Source organism: Herpailurus yagouaroundi, unplaced genomic scaffold, assembly GCF_014898765.1.
Source record: "Herpailurus yagouaroundi ecotype Mexico unplaced genomic scaffold, PumYag 199, whole genome shotgun sequence".
NCBI lineage: Eukaryota > Metazoa > Chordata > Mammalia > Carnivora > Felidae > Herpailurus > Herpailurus yagouaroundi.
The window spans coordinates 11,314,552-11,336,223 of NW_024412430.1; the positions used below are offsets into that span (position 1 = coordinate 11,314,552).

General features: G+C 42.2%; 1 protein-coding gene across 9 annotated transcripts in view; it reads right to left on the reverse strand.

Moving 5' to 3' along the window:
• The window catches only part of TJP2 (tight junction protein 2), a 130,063-nt gene that overhangs the window by 15,353 nt on the left and 93,038 nt on the right, over positions 1–21,672 (reverse strand). For all 9 annotated transcript variants that reach the window (XM_040449407.1, XM_040449406.1, XM_040449400.1 and 6 more), the window contains 14 exons: positions 21,052–21,154; positions 18,262–18,844; positions 14,515–14,618; positions 13,729–13,882; positions 12,154–12,262; positions 11,916–12,049; positions 9,834–9,900; positions 8,883–9,033; positions 4,810–4,918; positions 3,349–3,559; positions 2,435–2,622; positions 1,475–1,570; positions 819–898; positions 205–415 (listed from right to left, as the gene is read on the reverse strand). In XM_040449407.1, coding sequence (XP_040305341.1) covers positions 205–415; positions 819–898; positions 1,475–1,570; positions 2,435–2,622; positions 3,349–3,559; positions 4,810–4,918; positions 8,883–9,033; positions 9,834–9,900; positions 11,916–12,049; positions 12,154–12,262; positions 13,729–13,882; positions 14,515–14,618; positions 18,262–18,844; positions 21,052–21,154 — 2,300 coding nt within the window. The remainder of the gene's footprint in view (positions 1–204; positions 416–818; positions 899–1,474; positions 1,571–2,434; positions 2,623–3,348; positions 3,560–4,809; positions 4,919–8,882; positions 9,034–9,833; positions 9,901–11,915; positions 12,050–12,153; positions 12,263–13,728; positions 13,883–14,514; positions 14,619–18,261; positions 18,845–21,051; positions 21,155–21,672) is intronic.

Genomic DNA, 21,672 nt, shown 5'->3' on the forward strand with positions numbered 1-21,672 from the left:
GGACCGTGAGATCATGACCTGAGCCGAAGTCGGACGCTTAACCGACTGAGCCACCCAGGCGCCCCTAGGATTAACTTTTCAAGGAGTCATGAATAGGATTTCAGATTATTCTTCTTTTTTCATATTATTTTCTTGGTTCTTCCATTCTTCAATTCTGTATTTTCCACCATGGAACAAAGAGACAACATTTTAAATTTCACTTACCTGTAAAAAGATGTGCACAAGTTTTTTTAAGCTTGTTGGCTTGGTCATATAACTTCCGAGAACTTTTGTTGGACGTTGGATTCAACCTCTGTCTCATGGTTTTGACACCTTGTCTGGAGTCTGGGTTGAAAAAAATCACAATCGGGAACCACTGAGTGTAATTCAACAGGTCCACAGCTTTAGGAGTCACATCCAGGAGTGCATGCTTATCCTGTCAGAAATGGGGAAAAGTTACGACAAAGTTATGTAAAATCATACACCAGCAAAGAATTTATTTTAAGTAAAGGCTGCATCAGATAAAACTTGTCAATTTAAATCCAAAAGCAGAATGTTTTCCTCCACGTTATGTCCACTTTAATACTACTCGTCTATTGGAACTGCTGAGAAAATGAATTAACAGGTTATCTGGTATAATGTTGAGAACTGAAAAAAACAGTACGTCACTGCCGCTGAACATCACCTGGTTTCCACACAATGCAACAGCTTACATTTATATTTATTTTTTACAATTAACATTTAATGATTATTAAAAACAGATTCTGTCCTAAAAAAGACTCCAGCAAACCATGAGCTAATTCCTTCCGACAACATGGCCTTCAGATGAATTTCCTCACCTGTTCAATGATTTGCCTCACTGTATTTAACCGCACCACCCCACTGGATTTCTCGGATCCTGCATCTTTTGGTTCCGTTTCTGCAAAAGCAAAAACAAGGGGCTAACCAACTTTTTTAGAAATCAAAATCAGAGACTCCATCAGTCTGACATAAGGTGCCACCCTAAAGAGAGAGGAGAAGCACTCACACCACCTCTTAAATTGAAATCTAATCATGAGGAAGCAGATAGTCCCACAGGTGAGACAAGGGGCTTGGACTCTGCAAGATATCAATGTTAGAAAATAAAGTAGAAAGAGGAGGCTACTTCTGTCTTTGTACACATAAACACAATATATACTAAACAGTACGGTTTTATCAGTGTTAAATTTCTTGGCAGTGTCACTGTATAGAAGAATGCTCTTGTTCTGAGGAGACTCACGTGGCTAAAAAAATGTTACAACGTCTACAACTTAAACTTTTCAAATGGCTCAAAAGAAAATTTTAAGAGTGTGTATCTGTGTCTGTGGTAGGGGTGATATATAGCAAACTTTCTGACTGGTGACAGTGACTGCATGTGAAGGGTATGTGGGTATTCTCCTTTTTTCCCATTTTTCCTTTATATTAGATATTTCTCAAACTGAAAATTTGGGGAGGAAAAGATCATCAACAGACTTACTAGCAGTTTGAAACAGGTCAGGTAACTCATTTGCCAACTTTTCCAGTGCTATATCTGCTATAGGACCAAATAAGACCACAGGTCTCTTGAAACCAGCTGAAATGAGACAAGAAAGGCCATGGAAACACATTTCCTCAGCTATTAAGATAAGAAGCCAAAGTATTTTATAGGCTAGTGATGAACATAATTAAAAAAAGAAATGGTGTGTTCTCCCTCCCTCCCTCAGTTCAGCCCTGTTCTTTCCTGAAGAATATGCCTTTACTCCCCTCCCTAGTGTCAAAGATAAAGTTTACTGGGGCACCTGGGTGTTTCAGTCAGTTAAGCATCTGACTTCAGTTCAAGTCACGATCTCATGGTTCATGGGTTCGAGCCTCGCCTCAAGCTCTCTGCTGACAACTTGGAGCCTAGAGCCTGCTTCAGGTTCTGTGTCTCCCTCTCTCCCCCCTCCCCCACTCGCGCTCTCCCTCTCTCTCTCAAAAAATGAATAAACACTTAAAAAAAAAACTTTACTATAGGCAATATATGAAAACTTTTGAATGGTAGTATCAGAAGAAATAACTGAAGGGGCGCCCAAGTGGCTCAGTGGGTTAAGCTTTCGACTCTTGGTTTCGGTTCAGGTCATGATCAGGGTCATGAGATCAAACCCTGCATCAGGCTCTTCACTAAGCCTGGAGCCTGCTTGGGATTCTCTCTCCCTCTCTCTCTCTGCCCCTCCACCCCCCCAAAAATTAAAAAAATTAAATAACATAAGATGTGGAAATACACCTCCATGTAAGAGTTGGCACAGCTCACTTTTTTGGAAATTTTATTTCATGTTTGAGTGTGATTCCAACGCTATAACCTGGCATTGGTCTAAGTGGTATGGTAAGTTTGAACCTGACTGTTACAGTATGAAAATGAAGAAAAACAGGCTCAGAGCCCAGTCAGATCATTTCCTTAGGCCCCACTTAGCTTCCTCACCTTCTCGCAGCAAAACCCTCTCATAGGCTGGGAACTTGGTGCTAACTGACACAACGGCTGTTAGATCTTCCCGACTCTTCCTTAAGTTTTTCTTCACGCCAGATCTCTGACCACGCATTCTCCAGAAATCTGCTCTGTCCCCAGCATTGTCTCTCTGGGCATTCTGAACACTGGCCATCTGTTCAGCTCTGAGAGAAAAAAACCACAGGAAGTAAATCTCAAAAGCCAGAAAATGCACAAATGAAGTTAAAATTAACCAAGTCTAGTCAATACTGCTTATGAACTTGGAATAGAGAAGATGCAGCTTGACACAGAAGAGGTTTCACAGAATGGGAAACGTGGGGACATTCTCCACACAGTGGAAGCAAAGAATGGTTGGGTGCACAGAAAACCTACCAGAAATAGCTCAGAACACAATAAACTTGGCTCATTCTGGTAGGATGGAATACAATAAACATAACTAAAATCCATGCCAAAGTATAATCATCTTTACTATTTTCCCTAGTCAGCCAACCAACAAGTGTTAACTGGGATAGATCAGCCCCGTCCAAGGATGCGGGCCCGACAGCGGACAAGGGCAACCTGTCTCTGAGAGGCGTGTTGGTTTGCTACAGCCGCTTGGTAATCTGCTTGTAGGCTACACAAGGTGGCAGGCACTCCCCTGGAAACCGTTGAAACACCAGCCAGGTGCAACAGCCAACCACATGATGCTAACTAAGTACAGCAGACCATTTAGTGGGTATCTCACGGTCCCGGGCCACACCTCATAAATAAGAATAGGTGGAATAGGTAACAGGAGAGGACACAACGACAAATGATGAAGTTATAGGGGCTTCCTTTTTGAGCAGGGAAGGGACTGTATTGATTTGTGGAACACTTAGGAGAGGTGTATGAGAGTGTATGATCTCTGATACCTGCTTTTGTTGGGGATTAAGCCTTTCTCCAACTCATTTCCGATCCTCACGGCCAGCCAGTGGCCCAGCTTGCCATCGTACAGCGTATCTACCACTCGGAAGACCTCCCCCCTGGTGAAAGCCAGGCTCTGTGGAGTTTCCTTCTCACATTCAAAGTGGCTTCTTATAAAAAACGAATCCCCTCTGCCACAAGCTAGTATGTCTCTATACACTGAAAAACAAAAGCATTGTTGTATGTTGCATTCTGCTTCACAGTTACCAGCTTCTCCTATCCCTGATCACCCTTTTTACTTCTCTTCATTTAGTAAACTCAGTGAACAGACCCGATGGGAATCAGGGCTCAAACAAGGACAGAAAGCTAACTCCATGAGTCACCATAATGGTTAATTTTGTGTCAACCTGACTGGGCCACAGGGTGCCCAGATGTTTGGTTAAACATTATTCTGTGTGTAACTGAGGGTGTTATGGAATGAACATCAACATTTAAATTAGTAGACTGAGTAAAGCAGATTGCACTTCCTCATGTGGTGGGCCTCAGCCAATCAGTTGACGGCTTGAATAAAACAGAAAGGGGAACTCTTCACTGAGTAAGAAAAAACAAACTCTTCCTGCTTTAGAACTAGGACATCAGCTTTTGGGACATCAGCTTTTTTCCTGCTTTCAGACTCAGATGGAAGCATCAGGTCTTCCTGGGTTGTGAGCTTGCTAACCTTCAGACTGTAACTACACCATTAGCTCTCCCAGTTCTCAGGCCTCTGTACTTGGAATGGAACCAAATCATTGGCTCTCGTGGATCTCCAACTTGCCAGCTCACCCGGCAGATTTTGGGACTTGGCCAACCTCTGTAATCATGTGAGCCCATTCCTTATAATAAACATCTATACACATACACACACACACACACACACACACACACACACACACACACACATATATATCCTATTGATTCTATTGCTTTAGAGAGTCCTAATATACTTGCCAGTCAACCCCTGAAGCAGACAGGGAAGATGCTATCAACCCCCATTTTACAGATGAGAACAATGAAGTCTGAAAGGGTATAGCAAGTTGTCAGACTTGCATTGTCAAGATAAGGGTATAGCAACTTGTCAGATAAGCATTAATGTGGGAGTTGATCCACAGATGGGGCCCTTTGTATCTTGCATATGGAAACTCCATAAACTCCAGGCAGTACTTAAGGACAGATCACTATTCAGAAAAACAATTTTATTCCAAATTGACACAACTGGTAATATGATTTCAGTTGGTGTACAGAAGACATTTCTGTAGGACATTAAATGGTACCCAAATTTTCTCCACATACCTATGACTCAGAAATTGAGTGTGAACATATACTTCAGTTTTTTAATACCCAGACTTACCTATTCTGGTCCCAAGATACCTCTCTCATCCTTCCTCCCTTCACCCACTCCCCGCATTAAACTAATAACCAAACATGCTCACCATCAGCTCGGCTCTGAGCTAATATGGTCACCATTTCACCTTTAGGGATTTCTAGCAGGTAGAGAACGGCATCTTCCCGAACCAGCCCTCTGAAATCCTGTGTGTTCACCTGATAAGGCAAACAGAAAAACAAACCGAAAAAAAAAACAAAAACAAAAACGCAAAAAACAAAAAGAAAACAAAACAAAAAACAAGAAGAAGAAGAGGTTTTTTAAAAGATGTCACCTAAGTTTTTGTCTCTTTGTTTTCATCAGGGCCTGCCTAAAGCAAATCCCAGATATAAAAAAGTCCTTAGTGTCCCAACTGAAACCCTCCCAATACCTCCTATGGGCCTAGGCTGTGTGAGTCACCATACCCTCCTGCCTCCCCACACTGCCAACCGTCCCTTAGAAATAGGCCATTCCATCAAGGATTTGTCACTGGATCAGATTAAACATTCTTATTATGTTTGTGTGTCTGTCTCTTCTTTGAGTCTCCCATAGAGGTGGTCAGGGAGGTAATATACAATTATGAAACATAACTGTAATGCTATAGGGAGTGGTAGAGTTTTATGGCAAAACAAGCATGCTGGCCCAACTTAAGGCATTAACACTTTAAGTTGATTCAAATAAAAGCCTGAAAATAAAAATGCAATTCCACCTTTCTCCTGTAAGTTCTGTCACCTAAAAGGTTTTTAATATGTGTTTATGAAACTGAAGAGCATTAGCCTTAAATGGCAGACCATTAGCCTAATAGATAGACTTATATATTTAAGCTTCTGGCAAGGAGCCACAACATTTATCCCCCATCAACCAAAGAGGGGACACAGTAATTAGGTTTTGAAAGGTAAGTTACAAAGCAAGTAAAACTGAAATGTGGCACAAAGAAAAAGACATTTTGGAATCTTTGTTCAGTACCTTTAAAATCATTTTAAAACAGAATAGTCAAAAATAAGCAAATATAAAAATTATTTTAGGGGCGCCTGGGTGGCTCAGTCAATTAAGCATGGGACTTTGGCTCAGGTCTTAATCTCACAGCTCTTAAGTTCAAGCCCCGCATCAGGGTCTCTACTGTCAGCACAGAGACCACTTCAGATCCTCAGTCTCCCTCTCTCTCTGCCCCTCTTCCACTATGACTCTAAGTAAAACATTTAAAAAAAAATGTTTTTTAAGTACCTAATATTTTAACAATATAGAAGTAAAAAGAAGATACAGAATTCCTACGAAATATTTTTTTCAGTCATTGAGGACTATGGAAGTCTTTATTACTTTATCACTGAAAAAAATCATTGAGCCTAAATTAAGATTGGAATTTATGATTAAGTGAAAACAGGCATTAGGTTGACCCTTGGTGCTTTTGAAATAAAGTAACTTGCTAAAGCAATCCCATTAACTTTTCCTTTGAAACAGTATTTATCATTTAGGGTATCTGTCATTCCATCTCTCTATCCCCTAATTAGGGATCATCAGATTTTAGAATCTAATCCTTTCTTATGCCATTTTCATATCTACTACACCTGTGTCTGTATATGGTGACATGTTTTTGTATGCACTCTATATGCCTTTATTTTTATTTAAAAAAATTTTTTTAATGTTTATTTTTTGAGAGAGAGAGAGAGCACACATGCAAGTGGAGGAGGGGCAGAGAGAGAGGGAGACAGAATCTGAAGCAGGCTCCAGGCTCTGATCTGTCAGCACAGAGCCTGACATGGGGCTCAAATTCACGGACCGCAAAATCATGACTGGAGCCAAAGTCACATGCTTAACCGACTGAGCCACCCAGGCACCCCATCTTTATTTAAATGAGATAAGGCCATAGGGCTTGAGGGAAGACCTTGAGGGTCCATCTGTCCATCCTATGGCCATGTGAGACTGACCTTCCATCGAGCTACAAACTACACTGGTCAAAATTAAATCACACATGGTAGCTACATTTAAAAACTTAGAGGAGTTTCTTTCTCTCTTCCATCCCATAAAAGTTTCTGAAAGAGAAATAAGAACCATACCAGATAAATAATAAGCAAAGAGTTATGCCAAACATGAAAACATATACGTCTGTTAACGGATAAGGCAGATATCCTGCCACAATACACTGGTGTGTTCATTCCACATGTCAGGCTGCCATCTTTACAAAGGGAAGAGCTCCACTTAAAAAACCCTCAACAGAAGAAAAGTGTTTAGTATATGTACAGAGTTCCCCACATATTCAATTTGGCCGTGAATGCTGGAACAAATTACAGTTAAAAAGGCCAGGACAGCACTTTGATACTGGAAGGTTAGGTTGTACAGTCCTCTCCAAGAAATATCCCCTTTCATTAATCTATTTAGTAGTCTACGGGGACTAGCCGTGTCTGCTGTGAGCCTGAAAAGGATTCTGTATCAGCTACAGCTTTTGATTATATAGCGGCTTCTCTGCCCCAGTAGGCAAGCTCAAGTCTTTTTTACCCTTTTGTAGAGCTGAGAGTTCCTTAACAGAAAATTTATTCACGCCCAAGAACGAGGACCATCTATTGTCTGACCTTCAGATGGGATTACTGCCCCCAAAAAAAAGCTGGTTCCCATAGTTTTCTTCTTGTCTTTTACTAGGGTGATAAAAAATAAGACACTTTCTTAAGTATAAACATTGCATACCATGACTTTTACACATGGAAATGACTCTCCTGTCTTTAACAACTTACAGAGAGGCTTATTAGGCCTTGGGGTGAATTCACTATGTTTTCATGGAAATTCAGAAAATCTTTTTTACCCAAGGATACAAAAATATTTTATTCTTGAACCTTCATGAGCAAAGGCTTCCAAATTCCTGACTTCCTATAGCCCCACATTAGTTAGGAAATAATGCTTTCTCTCCTTTGGTATCAGCCCAAAAGTAAATTGGTATGAGCTGGCACTCTGATGGGATTCTTATCGATAACACTTGGTAAGTGGTATTTCCTAGGATCACGTGGTACCACCAGGTTCACTCAGGTACACTTGGTCTTCTAGGATCCTGACCAGAGCCAAGGAAGGTTTAGAATATCACTGGAAAGCTTCAGCAAAGCTCATGATCAAGCTTTGCCCTTCATCTGCTCCAGAAATGAAATCTGAACTACCGCAGTGAGGCCAAGAGCCAAGGAAGAGGACCACCTGTTTTGGGGCTCTGTTGCCTGCTTCCTTGGGAATTCTGCAACTTTTTTTCTCCTCTCTCCTTTGAACCTAGATACTTTTACCAGACCCCCTAATAAACTCATATGAAATGCAAGTTTACAGAAGCAGAAATTCCAGTGAAGACAGTTCCCTGTATTTTCAGAGTCACGAGGTATTTGACGTTCTTTATTCAGAAGCCAATGGAAAATACATTATATGTATCTCATGAAATGTCAAAGCTGAGTTTATTTTCTAAAAGTAGTAGATTATATAAACATATATATAGTAACTTTAAAAGGACCAATATTTGATTAACCAGAAATTCCCATTCCTGGTCAATTTTAGATGTAAACAACATCCTGAGTGGCAGCAACTTGTTATTTTCCAGTGGGGAGAAGAACAGACATTGACCTTCCTGCTCTGTGCCAGGAACTCTGCTAAATGCCTTGTGAGTGTTATCCATTCCAATCTTCCAGGGACCCTGCAAGGCAGGTATTCTCATCCCCATTGAACAGATATGAAACCTGAGTGTCAGGATTAAACCAAGGTCACGGAACTAATGAGAGACTGGGAGTGGATTCAAGGCTGATGATCTAAGCCAACACCCACCCTTGTTCAAGTTCAGCACACTGCCTTAAGAGTGACAACCAGGCAGGGAATCAATAAAAAACAAACATTAGCAAGATCTTTTGAGAGGTCTTCCTCCTAGGCCTTAAGTTAGAATCTCAATCTTTTTTTGTTAAGCTTACTAATAAAAATCTTAGCAAGGGTCTTAAACACTATAAATTCCCACAGGCATGGGCATGAGTTTTGGGTTCCAGGACTGAGAAGACAGGGCCCATTCAGGGAAACAGAACTTATGTTTAGCACGAACAAACCTGCTACTGGTCTGTTTTCACGAGCTAGACACTTCCCTTATAATCAGCTCTTCCCCAGTAACGTCTAGAAACGGGGCTGGGCTTTTCCTACCTTCAGAATCTGGTCCCCTTCTTGAAGGCCTTCTTGTTCTGCGGAGGTCCCCTCTTGAATGCCAGCCACAAATATCCCAACGTCATTGCCACCAGCCAACCGGAGGCCCACACTGTCTCCCTTCTGAAACCTCACCATTTTGGTATTGGGACTGCAATCGGTTCGGTTTTAGAAAAGAAAGATGGGAGATTTTTCTTTGTGAAGGAGAACAACATTAGTGAAAGATTTAATTTCTTCTATTTATGGAGAGATTTACATATTAAAAATCTCTCGTTTTTATCTGTCGTTTTTGGGACTATGAGATGAACATCAGCAGGCCCACTTAACTGGTTAATAAGTAGAAATACAGGTGTTTATGTAAACTCATTCAAGATTAGAAAGCAAACAAAAGGCAGGGCTAGGCCATCTGACTCCCACTTGAGGATTCTCCCAAAGGAAAGCTTGCGGCCACCACAGGATTCTTGCCAAATGGAGACACAACCTGGGTCCAGCAAGGTCGGATCTTACTCCAGAAGCTGCCCCTCTCTACCACCACTGAACCACACGGGTTCTCATTATCCAGAGCAGAGCACTGTGTCATTTCTATCCTCCCTCCACATGCTAGGATCGTCAGGATACTACAACCCTAAAAAGGTCCTGTAGTTAAGCAACATTTCACCTATTTGAGAGTTACCAATTTGGCAAACTCAAATACTCAGAATCACATTCTGGAAAAGCAGCCAGATAAGTAGACAAGCAAAGTTAACATTACAAAGTTCGCCAAATTCCACATTTTTCTGTTCCTACAAGTTATTTCTCTTTCTCATAAACACTAACAATAGAGGTTGGTTAACGGTGGCCCATTATATGCAAAACTGCCATCTGCAGTTAAAAAACACCAGTGTACTTCAGTTAAGGACACTGAGGTGTATGGAAGGAGAAAGGAAAAGAGAGAGAGGCTGAAAGATATACCCATATATTGCTTCATCTTCAGGACTAGGACGGAGAAAGGTTCTTGGGGCTGCTTTTGGTTGAGGAGCTGTGGATTAAAAACCACCTATCATTAACAAGAGAACTAGAGTGAGTTTGTCTCTATAAAGATCACAAAATCCACAAAAATCCAAATCGGTACCTTATGCTACATATAAATCATCACATCAGACAACAAAAATAAGTCTTTAAGGTGAAGTTTAATTTGGAGGCATTAGCAGGTACGAATAGTTTCTCAAAATAAGTGAGGTAAGAAACTTCCAAAATCCCAGGTGCACAGTCACATGCGAAAGAACATTTTATATACTTTAAAAACCACATAAATCGGCCCTTACCATCAATAAATATTATGTAAAATCACAATGATAATTTTAGGGCAACGGGGCAGGGCTGGAGGATGGGGTTGAGATCAGAAGTGGGAAACAAAAGGACTTCAGTTAATCAAATAAGACAAAATTTAACTGTGACAGGATTGGAAACATATATATTTGGGGGGCACGTGGGTGGCTCGGTCAGTTGAGTGTCCAGCTCTTGATTTCAACTCAGATCAAGACCTCACACTTTCATGAGTTTGAGCCCTGAGTCATGAGCCCTGAGAGCTTGGGATCCTCTCTCTCCCTCTCTGCCCCTCCCCTGCTCATGCTCTCTCTGTCTCTCTCAAAATAAAAATAAAGGAAATAAAACAAATATATATATATATATATATGAGACTAAATGTATATATATATATATATATGTATGTATATATACACACACACACACACATATATATATATATATATATATACATTTAGTCTCTGCCCCCAGTTCCTAATACAGAGCTCCTAAAATCCCTGTAATTTCCAGAGTGATATGGGTGCCAGGACAATCTTCTCTCTTTCCTCTTTGCCTTCAGTTCCTGACACAAGTCCTACATCTCTTGGAATTTCCTCTATCTCGGTCTCTAAAGAGAGAACTCCTCGATAGCCTCAAGATGGGGACTGGTCACCAGACAGAGCAACCCATGATTAGAAGCTTAGAACTTTCAGCCTACCTCCCCACCATCTGGGAGGGGACAGGGGTTAGAGACTCAGTTAATAACTGATCACACACATGACAGAGCCTACGTAAAATCCATAAACTATGGAGTTTGGAGTGCTTTGGGGTCAGTGAACACACTGAGATACTGGGAAGGGTGGTACGCCTGGAGAGCACCTGGCAGCTCTGTGCCCTTCACCCTATACCTTGCTTCCATTTGGCTGTTCCTCTGTCGTATAAAAACCAGTAATAGGAAATAAAGTGCTTCCCTGAGTTCTGTAAGCCAGTCTAGCAAATGATCAAACCAGAGTGAGGAGGAGGTTATGGGAACCCTCGGTTCAGAGCTGATTTGGTCAGAAGTATAGGGAGCACCTGGGGATTGCAGTGGTGTCTGCAGTGAAGGTATCTTATGGGACTGAATGCTTAACCTGTGGGGTCGGCACTCAACTCTGGGTAGCCAGTGCCAGGACTGAAGTGAATTGTAGGATGATCAGTTGGTGTCTGGAGAATTCGAGAATTGGTAGTTGAGTAGGGGAAGAAACCCACACGTTTGGTGTCAGAAATGTTAATGTTTATTTGTTTTTGAGAGAGAGAGAGAGAGAGAGAGATAATGGGGGAGGGGCAGAGAGGGGGGGGGGAACAGAATCTGAAGCAGGTTCCAGGCTCAAGCTGACAGCAGCAGGCTCAATATGGGGCTCAAACTCATGAACTGCGGGATCATGACCTGAGCCTACGTTGGACACCCAACCAGCTGACCCACCCAGGCGCCCCTGGTGTCAGAAATGTTAAGAGCAGAGCAGTTCAGGTTGGGATCAGAGATGGGAAACACAAAGACCATAAATATAGTGAAACATTTAAAAAATGTGACCAATCTGTTGGCATATGGTAAGGGCTATTATTCTTGTAAGTTTTTTTAATATTAAAAGAGACTGGAGTGCCTCTTCCACATATCTGAATGATTTCTTAATAACTTCTCTCTCCTTCTGGCCACCCTCTGGAATGACCAAGCACATACTTCCGAACACAGCTGTTTACAAGGAGCCTCACCTGGCGGTTCCTCTTGGTATTTGGGTTCCTTGCTGTTCTCTGTGCCAAGTGCAGCTGCAGCGTCCCCCATGGACTTAAAGGGAGTGGGTGTGGCGCCCATCCTGGACCATCTGTTCTGCATGTCCTCTCTTGAACTTAAGCACACATCATGTTAATGTCTCATAATGCAACAGATCTGTAAAATGTATGTGTGTACATTCACGGTGTCGCGCATGAGGGAAAGTATACATCATCTTACTTTGGTCTTTCCTTCAGCTTTTCATTTGAGGAATGATAATCATAATCGGAATACTGCTGCCGTCTCTCCTCTGGAGAAAATGATCGGTTTGACTCTATTTCTGAGATATCTGGTTTCAAAAATAAGAAAAGACTTCTTATTAAGATATTGAAGACTGTACCAGAAGTGATATTATTCTCTGGGTAAGCCAATATGAGAAATGGAAAAGAGGCAGGAGTAAATGTGCTGTTAGTCTAGCAGTCTTCCCTTGAAGCAAATCTGAGCCTTTGAAGGGAAAGACATTAATTAATAAAGAGGAAGCCAAATTCAGAATTTTATGTTCCTCTTTCATTACACCTTCCATCAAAGCTGCTACTGAGGAGTCAGAATTCAATTACTGGATCATACATGTATCCACTCATTTTTAACCACACAGAGCAGTGCTTCTCAAACTTAAATGTGCATACGAATCACCTGGGATCTTGTTAGACTAGCTATTCTAGCACACAATCAGGCCTGTGATTCTGTGATTCCAGCAAGCTCCCAGAGGCTCATGCAGCCAATGGGCTAAGGATAACACTTGAAATAGCAAGTAAATAACCTATAAGCTCTTAGCATACTGGGATTATTTCTCCTGCTCTGTTTTCCTGCACTGCACTCATAGCAGTAACCAAATGATTAGACTTTTGATATGATGGAAGTTAACCTAAGTTGTATGGTTTCATAAAGTAATTCTTTTAAAAATCAGCATGGCTGGGGCACCTGGGTGGCTCAGTTGGTTAACCATCCAACTTCAGCCCAGGTCATGATCTCACAGTTTGTGAGTTTGAGCCGTGCATCAGGCTCCGTGCTGACAGCTGGGAGCCTGGAGCCTGCTTCGGCTTCTGTGTTCCTTTCTTTCTCTGCCTCTCTCTCTCTCTCTCTCTCTCTCTCTCTCAAAAATGAATAAACTTAAAAAAAAAATCAACATGTCTGTCTTCAAACTTGAGTACTTAATATTTTCCAAGTTCTTCTGCACAAAGGCAGTACTAGATGGTTAGTCAGTATCATACCTACTTATTTTTATTGGTAAGTTTTTGCATCGTTAAAATGTGACCCCCATGTGTAATTCAGATTTAAGAAGTGAGTATTGCTTCCTAAGACAGAAGAGATGACACAGATTGCTAATTAATGAATACCACAATATTCAGCCATTCTGACTGTTTAGCTATCTTCCATATAACCTTCCCTTTATTTGAAATATTAATACCGCTTTTTAAACATATGCAAGAAAGTACAAGACTGAACAATTTACAAATGGATGTGGTTAGGTCTTTGAGCCACTCACACATATATTTTTTACGAACAAGTTTTTTTTCAGTGGCCTGAAACAGATTCCACTGGGGAGTTCACAAGTCCACCTGAATTTCATATTGGAAAACTAGTATCAGCAGACACTTTAGTAAGAAAATAACCACCACTTATCCGAATTAAATTTTAAAACAGAAGCTTTTGTTGTAAATTTAACTTCCAGCTGGATGGCTATACTACAGTGAGAATGGAAAAGCAACAGCCTTCCTTGTTTCCAGCCAAGCTCACAGGCTTCCCCCTCTTTACCTTCTATTTCTGAGTCGCTGTCATTTAACGACGGGATGTTGATGAGTGTTTGCCTGCTGTCTCTCAACACCACTAGCTGGAGTTTTCCTCTTGACTTTTCTATCAGTTTTCGAGCATCCGTTAAAGACATGTTCTCAGTTACAGTTCCATTTATCTGTGTTTATGAATAATGGTCATGTTACATGTGATGCAGCTATTCACAGCAAAATAGCAAGTTTGTATTTTGCCCTTATAAAAGTGTAAAGTCTTTGCTCAGCTATTCAAACAACATGAGTTTTAGGATGACTGAATAAAAATGGATTATCCTTTAAATTAAATATAACCCTGCATGCCTGGATCTCAAAGACAGGCATGAGAGAGCTGTGGTATACTTAAGTTACTCTGCTAATTTATTTAACTTCCAAGCTCAAGACGATGGTTTGGTTTACTACTGGAACATGTTTCCTGACTGGAGAGGTTTACAGAAACTATTAAACATTCAACATTCATGTACTACCAACTCTCCCTCTCATCTTTCCTTAGTTTAGGGAATAGGAGCTTAAACTTTAAATAAACAGGGAATAAGAAAGTATTCAATGAATTTTTTTTTAAAAAACTAACATGACACTATTACAAATCTCCATGTCTGGTTTTTGTGATAAAAATCTCACCCCACTGCCCTTCCCAGCTTTTGTCTTATTATTGACTCCCATCTCATCAAAGTTTCACTCTATCAGCATTCAAATAGGAAATTTGGACTAGAAAGATAAACATGAATTCAGTTGTTCTCTACCCTGTATCACCAACCTTGAGAATTATATCTCCTTCATGCAGGTTGCCATCTTTATTTGCCAGACCAGTTCTGGTCATTTCCTTTATGAAAATCTGACTCCCAAGCCGGAGACCATACTCTAGAAGACAAACACATAAACATACACATATTTCATCAACTTGTTCAGAACACTTAGTCTGGTTCTTAGGTCAATTTTTAAATATTTGTGAAAAATTAATTTTGCACATAGGACATTCTATCAGACAACCAGCCTGGACTCATCAAAAAAGTCATTGACATAAAAAACAAAAGAGGCAGAAGGACTGTTCTAGATTGAAAGAGACATAAAAGCCAAATGCAACGCATTTGGTGGGAGGGGGGATACGTTATTGAGAGCAACTTCAAAATGAACCACACTACAATATATTAAAAGGGATATTAATGTTAATTTTCTAAAGAACCCACAATGGCATTTTGGTTATATGGGAGAATGTTCTTATGCCCGGGAGATACCTGCTGAAATATTTAGGGCTAAAGGGGGTCACCCTTGCAGTTTACTTTCAAGTGGTTCCAAAAAACCACTGAGAGATAGAAGAGGTGTGGAAGAGGAAGAGAGAAGGAAGAAAGGGGAGAAAAGCAGGGGAAAGAAAACAAATGTGGCAAAATGTTGACAAATGGAAAAACTAGGTGAAGGCTATATGAGTATCTGCTCTAAAATGAACACTTTTCAAAATGGGGCCCAAAGAAACCAACTCAGTACATCTCAATAAAGATGTTCTGCTGACAGTGCAGTTGCCTACAGAAAGGAAAGTGGTATACCCTTCATGTGTAATGACTTAGCTGTGTGGGTTTGACAGTGAAGAAATTTCAGTGTGTGAAGAAAACAGGTCAGTAAGCCAAGCCAAGCAATAAAGTATTGAAGTAAAACCTGTGTTGTACTCAGGGGGTTTGTGAACTTCGGATTGCTCTGAAAAGAAAAAACACTGTATTTACTAAATATGCACAGTGAAAAGTATTTTAAATACTATTCAGGCTCTTCTGATTTTACTTATTAGACTTATGAAAATACCTAATTTAAGGATAAATTTTTGCTGTTTTAGGAACCACAACCCAGCAGGTTTTAAAAAGAGACACTTTCAAATTTATTATTATTGTTCTGGACTCAAAATCTTACAATTTCAAAACAAAGTAACTTCCTACCATTTAAAAAAGTTATGAAGTAGATTTAAAGATAAGTTTTTTTTCAAGTATAATTAACATACAGTGTTCTATTAGTTTCAGGTGTACAATATAATGATTCAGTAATTTTATACATTACTCAGTGCCCAACATGGTAAGTGATCTCCTTCACCTATCTCAGCCATCCCCCCCCCCCCACTTCCCCTCTGGCAACTACCGGGTTGTCCCCTAAAATAAATTTTAAGTGCTTTACAGTGAGTTAGCATCAGATCTTACGACAACAATTGAAAAAGTTGAGGTCCATCTCCACCCCTTTAGGAAGGTGATGAGAAAGAATAAGGGTAAGACAGCATCTTCTTTCATGGATGACAGTTCCTTGTTGGTTAAACAGCCTCACAGCCCAGCACAGAAGGCTATGACAGCTTGAATGATGACTTCTTTCTGTGTCAATTCTTCTATCCTCTTAAAAACTGCAGTCTTACTGTACAGTTGCAAATAGGTTGTTATTGGTGTATTATGGGCATCTCTTAAATGGAGAAAAAAATGAGTTGACCAGCTTCTAAGACACGTACCAGCAAAGCTATCTGGTGCCCAGGAAATGCAACGGGGCAATTCAAATGGATATTTTTATTAGTCAAATATAGGTCTTTCCTACTGTTAGATTTCTTTGAAGATTAGTTTTTATGCAACTCTTGCCAGTGATAGCCAAATTACTGTGTAATCCTAACAAACAGCAAAATTATCTTTTAAAAATTGGAACTTTTTTTCCCCCAGTGAATTCCAAGTTAGAGTAACAAAATGGCCTAGGAGGAATAAAATGCTGTCTCAACAAAGGGACATAGCCCCTTCTATCCTTGATAGTATTAGTAAGACCAGGCATGACTTAGGCGTCTCTTACAGACAAGATCTTTTCAAGATTCATTAGTGAGTCTTGAAATCAATGTAGTAAGTTATGAACAGTATTTTAAAATGTAATGGAACCTCTCAAAATGCATCACACAGAATAAGTACTGGTCCATGAAAGGTTTGTTCAAATTTTTTGATATGAAGATGCATCCGTGATTGTTTGCAAGATGTGGTTCTTTCTGCAGTGGAAGGGAAGGAGGAGGGAAAGGAAAGGGAAAGAGGCAAAGAAGAGAAAGAGAAGGAAAAGTCTGAAAAGCACTACCTTGGGTAACTCAAGAACCTGGAGTACCAGTCCTATAGAAGGTGTATCAGGCCTCTCTGAGGGAGGTCTCATGCCAGGTCATCTTTCTCAAAATTTCTCCAGTCCATCTTCTAATCTGGGAGCAGGATGGTTTTTACTCTATAATTCTTGTAGGTTGATAAATTAATATATCATTATCAATGGTTGTAAAGATTCTGTAGAATCCTTAAACCTCCTAAGATGCGCATTCCTTAGAGATAGGAAAGTCTCGACTCACTCCTCTGTTTTCTGGGACTGGACTCTGCATAGCACATTACTCATATCCTTGTGTTATTCTTTAGGTATTTCGATGGGCACCTAGTTCTAGACTCAACTTTGTGCTCCACTAGAAGTAAAAACAAAACAAACCCTCTCATCAGACAGGCTATGTGAAATGTCAGCTCCCAACCTAAAGGGCAAGAAGTTAACTTTGCATTCTTGGGTGCTCTTCATTGTTCTTCCTCTTGGAGGGAGAAGTAAAGAACAGAGATAAAAGATATATGACAAGTAATTTAAAAAGTCAGAACCAAGAACCAATGCAGGGAACATCTCCGCACTGGCTCTAAAGCCTTGTTCATCCACCTACTTGTTTCTGATCATCTATCTACTTCTAGGAGATGCAATTTGTGTTCTGGCTCACCACTTCCTGGCTTCAAGATGTGGGCAAGTCGCTTCCCTTCTTGAAGTTTCCAATCCTCGCCTAACTAAGGGACTGCTGGCTTCTCTAACTGCCACGTGGGGCTTTAGTGAATTTTGGATGAGCTGAACCATGTGCAAGTGCTCCAAGGAATGCAGTGTGGGACAGGCAGGCTGGACCAGGGCCCTTCTCATCTGTGGGCACACCAAAACTTCTCTGCACCACGATGCTCCCCACTGGGCAACAGGAGTGAAGTCTCCTATCTACCACACAAGGCTCTGGTGAAGATTAAGAGTTATTTATTCAGCGCAGGCCTGGCACAGAGCAAACGCTCAAGATCAGCTAGAGTCTGATTTACTCTCATGGTTTCACCACTCAAGCTGCACCAGGCTCACCAGGAGAGCTTGTTAACACAGACTCTGGTCTCTCTCCGTGTTTCAACTCGGCGGGGCTGGGCTGGGACCTGAGAATCTGCATTTACTGCGAGTGTCCAGGTGGTGCATAGGCTGCTTTGAGAACCCCTGGCCTAGGAGTTTAAAGCCACATTTCTGCAGCCTGGCTCTGCCATTGGTGACACAGCTTTGTGCAAGTTAATGAACTTTTCTGTGCCTCAGTCTCCTTGTCTACATAAGGCAGATATAAGTAACTCCCACATGCAGTGGTTATGAGGAAGAAATGAGCCAGCTGGCACAAAGCATCTGGGCCAGTGCTTGGCACACAGTAAGTGCCACGTAAGAGTTAGCTGTTGTAATAGTGCTCTTCTTCAGCAAGCATGCCTACCTTCATTTGCTTTGCTTTTCACCAGAAGAACCCCGATGGGCCTGTCCGAGTCCGGCCGCCCCCTCAGCTCAGGGCTGGGGCTGCAGGAGTGCAAGTGCTCGCGGCTGCGGCTCCGGGACGCCGCGTATCGGGCATCGGGCTGGGCCCTGCGGCCGTACTCCTCCTCCGGGCTGTAGGTTCGGTCGTAACCTCGGTCGTAGGCCCGGTCTGTGCTCCGGCCGCGGCTGCGCTCCCGGGCCCGCCCATAGTCGTCGTGGTCCAAACCCCGCTCCAGGCTGCGGCCGCGGCTGCGCTCTCGGCCCCGCCCATAGTCGTCGTGGTCCAAACCCCGCTCCAGGCTGCGGCCGCGACTGCGCTCGCGCTCTGGACTCCGTGCCCTCTCGTGGGGCCGCCCCCTCTCCGGACTGTCCTCCCAGCTGCGGCTGCGCGCACCGTGGCTGCTGCGCCGGCTCCTCTCGCTGTACCCGCTGCGGGCACTTCTACCGTCGAACTCGTCCATCACATCAAAAGCGCGGTCATCCTCACCGACAGACGGGCTGCCCTGGGGTGGGGCCAGCTGGACCTTCCGGGGCCTCTTGACCACCTGTCATTCAAGCAAACGCAGGGGGGATGCAGGACAAGCACAGTTACAGAGAATGCAGGGTTAAGAGCCCAGCCCTGCTTCTCCTTTCAGTAAAACTCTGTCCCCGCCAACTCACTAAGCCTTGAGTATAATAAGACCATGAGTATAACTCTGAACACAGGGCCTCTAAAATCTGCTTCTACTAAGTGTTCTGAATAGCATCAAGGGACTTTAAATCACTAAGTTATGAAAATGAAAATCCAGAAATTGAAACATTCTGGATACAACTGCCTAATTCATTCAAAACTCAGTGTCAGTAATGGAGCGGGAGGGGACAGCGTAGTGAGAGGGCAGAGAGAAAGAAGGACCCTTCTAGATTAAAAGGCATTGAAGAGATTAATGACCAAATGCAATGCCTGAGCCCTGATTGGAATCCTGGATGGGGAAGAAAAGTCTACTGAAAACATCTTGGGATATGGACTGGGTATTAGATGATACTTTAAAGTCATTAATTTCCTCATAGTGTTATAGTTATGTAAAACAATGTCCTTATTTAGGAGATGCATGCTGAAGTAAATAGGATTGACACTGTCGTATCTGCAGCTTTCCTTCAAATGGTTTACTGAAAATACGTGTTTATATACATAAAAACATCAAGTGGAGGGGCGCCTGGGTGGCTCATGAAGGGTGGCTTCAATTCAGGTCATGAAGTCTGAGCCCCAGGTCAGGCTGTCCGGTGTCAACACAGAGCCTGCTTCAGGTCCTGTGTCCCCTTCTCTTTGTCCCTCCCCAACTTGCACTCTCTCAAAATAAACTTAAAAGGAAAAGAGAGAGAGAAAGAAAAATCAAGTGGGGCACGTGGGTGACTCAGTCAGTTAAGCGTCCAATTCTTGATTTCAGCGCAGGTCATGATCCCGTGGTTGTGGGCCTGAAGCCTGCTTGGGATTCTGTCTCTCTGCCCCTCCCCCACTCACACGCAGGTGCCCCCACTCTCAAAACAAATAAATAAACATTTTAAAAAAGAAAAACTCAAGTGAAGATGGCAGAATATTAACACTGTAAAAGAGGGGTGCCTGGGTGGCTCCGTGTTTAAGCAGTTAAGCGTCTGACTCTTGATTTCAACTGAGGTCATGATCTCACGGTTTGTGAGATCCAGCCCCTCTCCTGGCTCTGCGCTGAGAGCAGCTCTGTGACAGGCAGAGCCCGACTGGGATTCTCCCCGTCCCTCCCCAGCTCACATCTGTGTGCACACTCTCTCTCTCTCTCAGAATAAACATTAAGAAAAAAAAAAACAAAACTGTAGAAGATATAGAAGTGTTCATTACACTAATCTTAGAACTTTTCTTTTTGCTTAAAAATTTCATAATATGAAGTTGGGAAAAAAATTAAATACAACATACCCAGTACATCTCCCTAGCACTGTCCTTAAACACACCATATTTCACTTCTGGCTTCGTGTGTCCACTTGCCTGGCTCGAGTAGGCACTCCCTGAAGCACAGCCCTGCTCCAGGCTCAGGTGGCATCTTCATAGCTGCTGCTCACCCAGCGTTTGCTGATGAATGACTGAGCAAATGAATGAATGCTACAGACCGCCAGTATCTCTTAAGAAACTGTAGTTTATTAAGATACAGCAGATCTAGGGGCGCCTGGGTGGCTCAGTCGGTTGAGTGTCTGGCTTCAGCTCAGGTCATGATCTCACGGCTCGTGAGTTCGAGCCCCGCATCGGGCTCTGTGCTGACAGCTCAGAGCCTGGAGCCTGCTTCGAATTCTGTGTCTCCCTCTCTCTCTGCTCCTCCCCCGCTCATGCTCTCTCTCTCTCTCCTTCAAAAATAAATAAAAACACTAAAAAAAAAAAAAAAATTAAAAAAAGATATAACAGATCTTGTGTGGGCCTTTACAAAAGGGTTTTTGAGCAGAAATTTATTTTCCAAATTAATACTGTCTTACAAGTGTTCTCAATCTAGGGAATTCTCTTAGGATTGTCCAGCCTGGTTCCTAAAGCAAACTCACTCAGATACCAGAGTCATTGGAAGTTAGCAGCATGAGGAAAAGGCAGGGAGAGACTACTTACATATTTACATCATCCGTAACATCACCCCAAAGCAGGGGCAACAAGAAGTAGCAGCCCCTAAATTCTGTCAAGTGTTTAAAAGTAAGTGGTAATTTTCTTCTGATCATACAAAACAAGATGCTACGGAGACAAGCTGAAAGCAAACCCAGAGCTTACAATGGCGGCAATCTTCCCACTTTTTCTCAGCTGCTGAACAGCAAATGAATGGAGCACATCCTCCATGGGGGTGCCATTAACCATGACCACCCTGTCATTTTCTCTGCAAACAAAAAATAAAAAGAAGACGTGAAAAACTCCCATCTATTCACTGTAAATCGTTTATTTGGGAACACATAAAAGCAACAAATTGACCCAAAATGCTTACTAAAAGGCTCAGTGTCTGACGACTCCTGAGGCCGAATCGGTCAACTCAATCTGAACTCTTCCCAGGAAGGAACCCACAAGCCGCTCAGCCCACTTTTGACATTGTCTATGGGAAGCCAGTGGGGGACCAATACCAAAGGGTCCCTCCGGGAGGCACTAGGCAGTGGCAAGGTCTAGGCACAAAAGGAACTTCTGCATTAGGCCCTCCCTGCCCGCGGTGCATGGTGGGCTTCAGGAAGTCTAAAGATAGCCCCCAGAGCAGGTTTATATCCATCTGTGTTTTTACGGAGGGGAGGAGGTCAGGAGTTTGCCTGAGGTTATTAAGGAAATATTGAGGTCATTAGAACCCTCTTACTTACCTCATCCCCAGAATCACTTTTTAAATCCTACACTGCTCTCTGTATGAAAGACTAC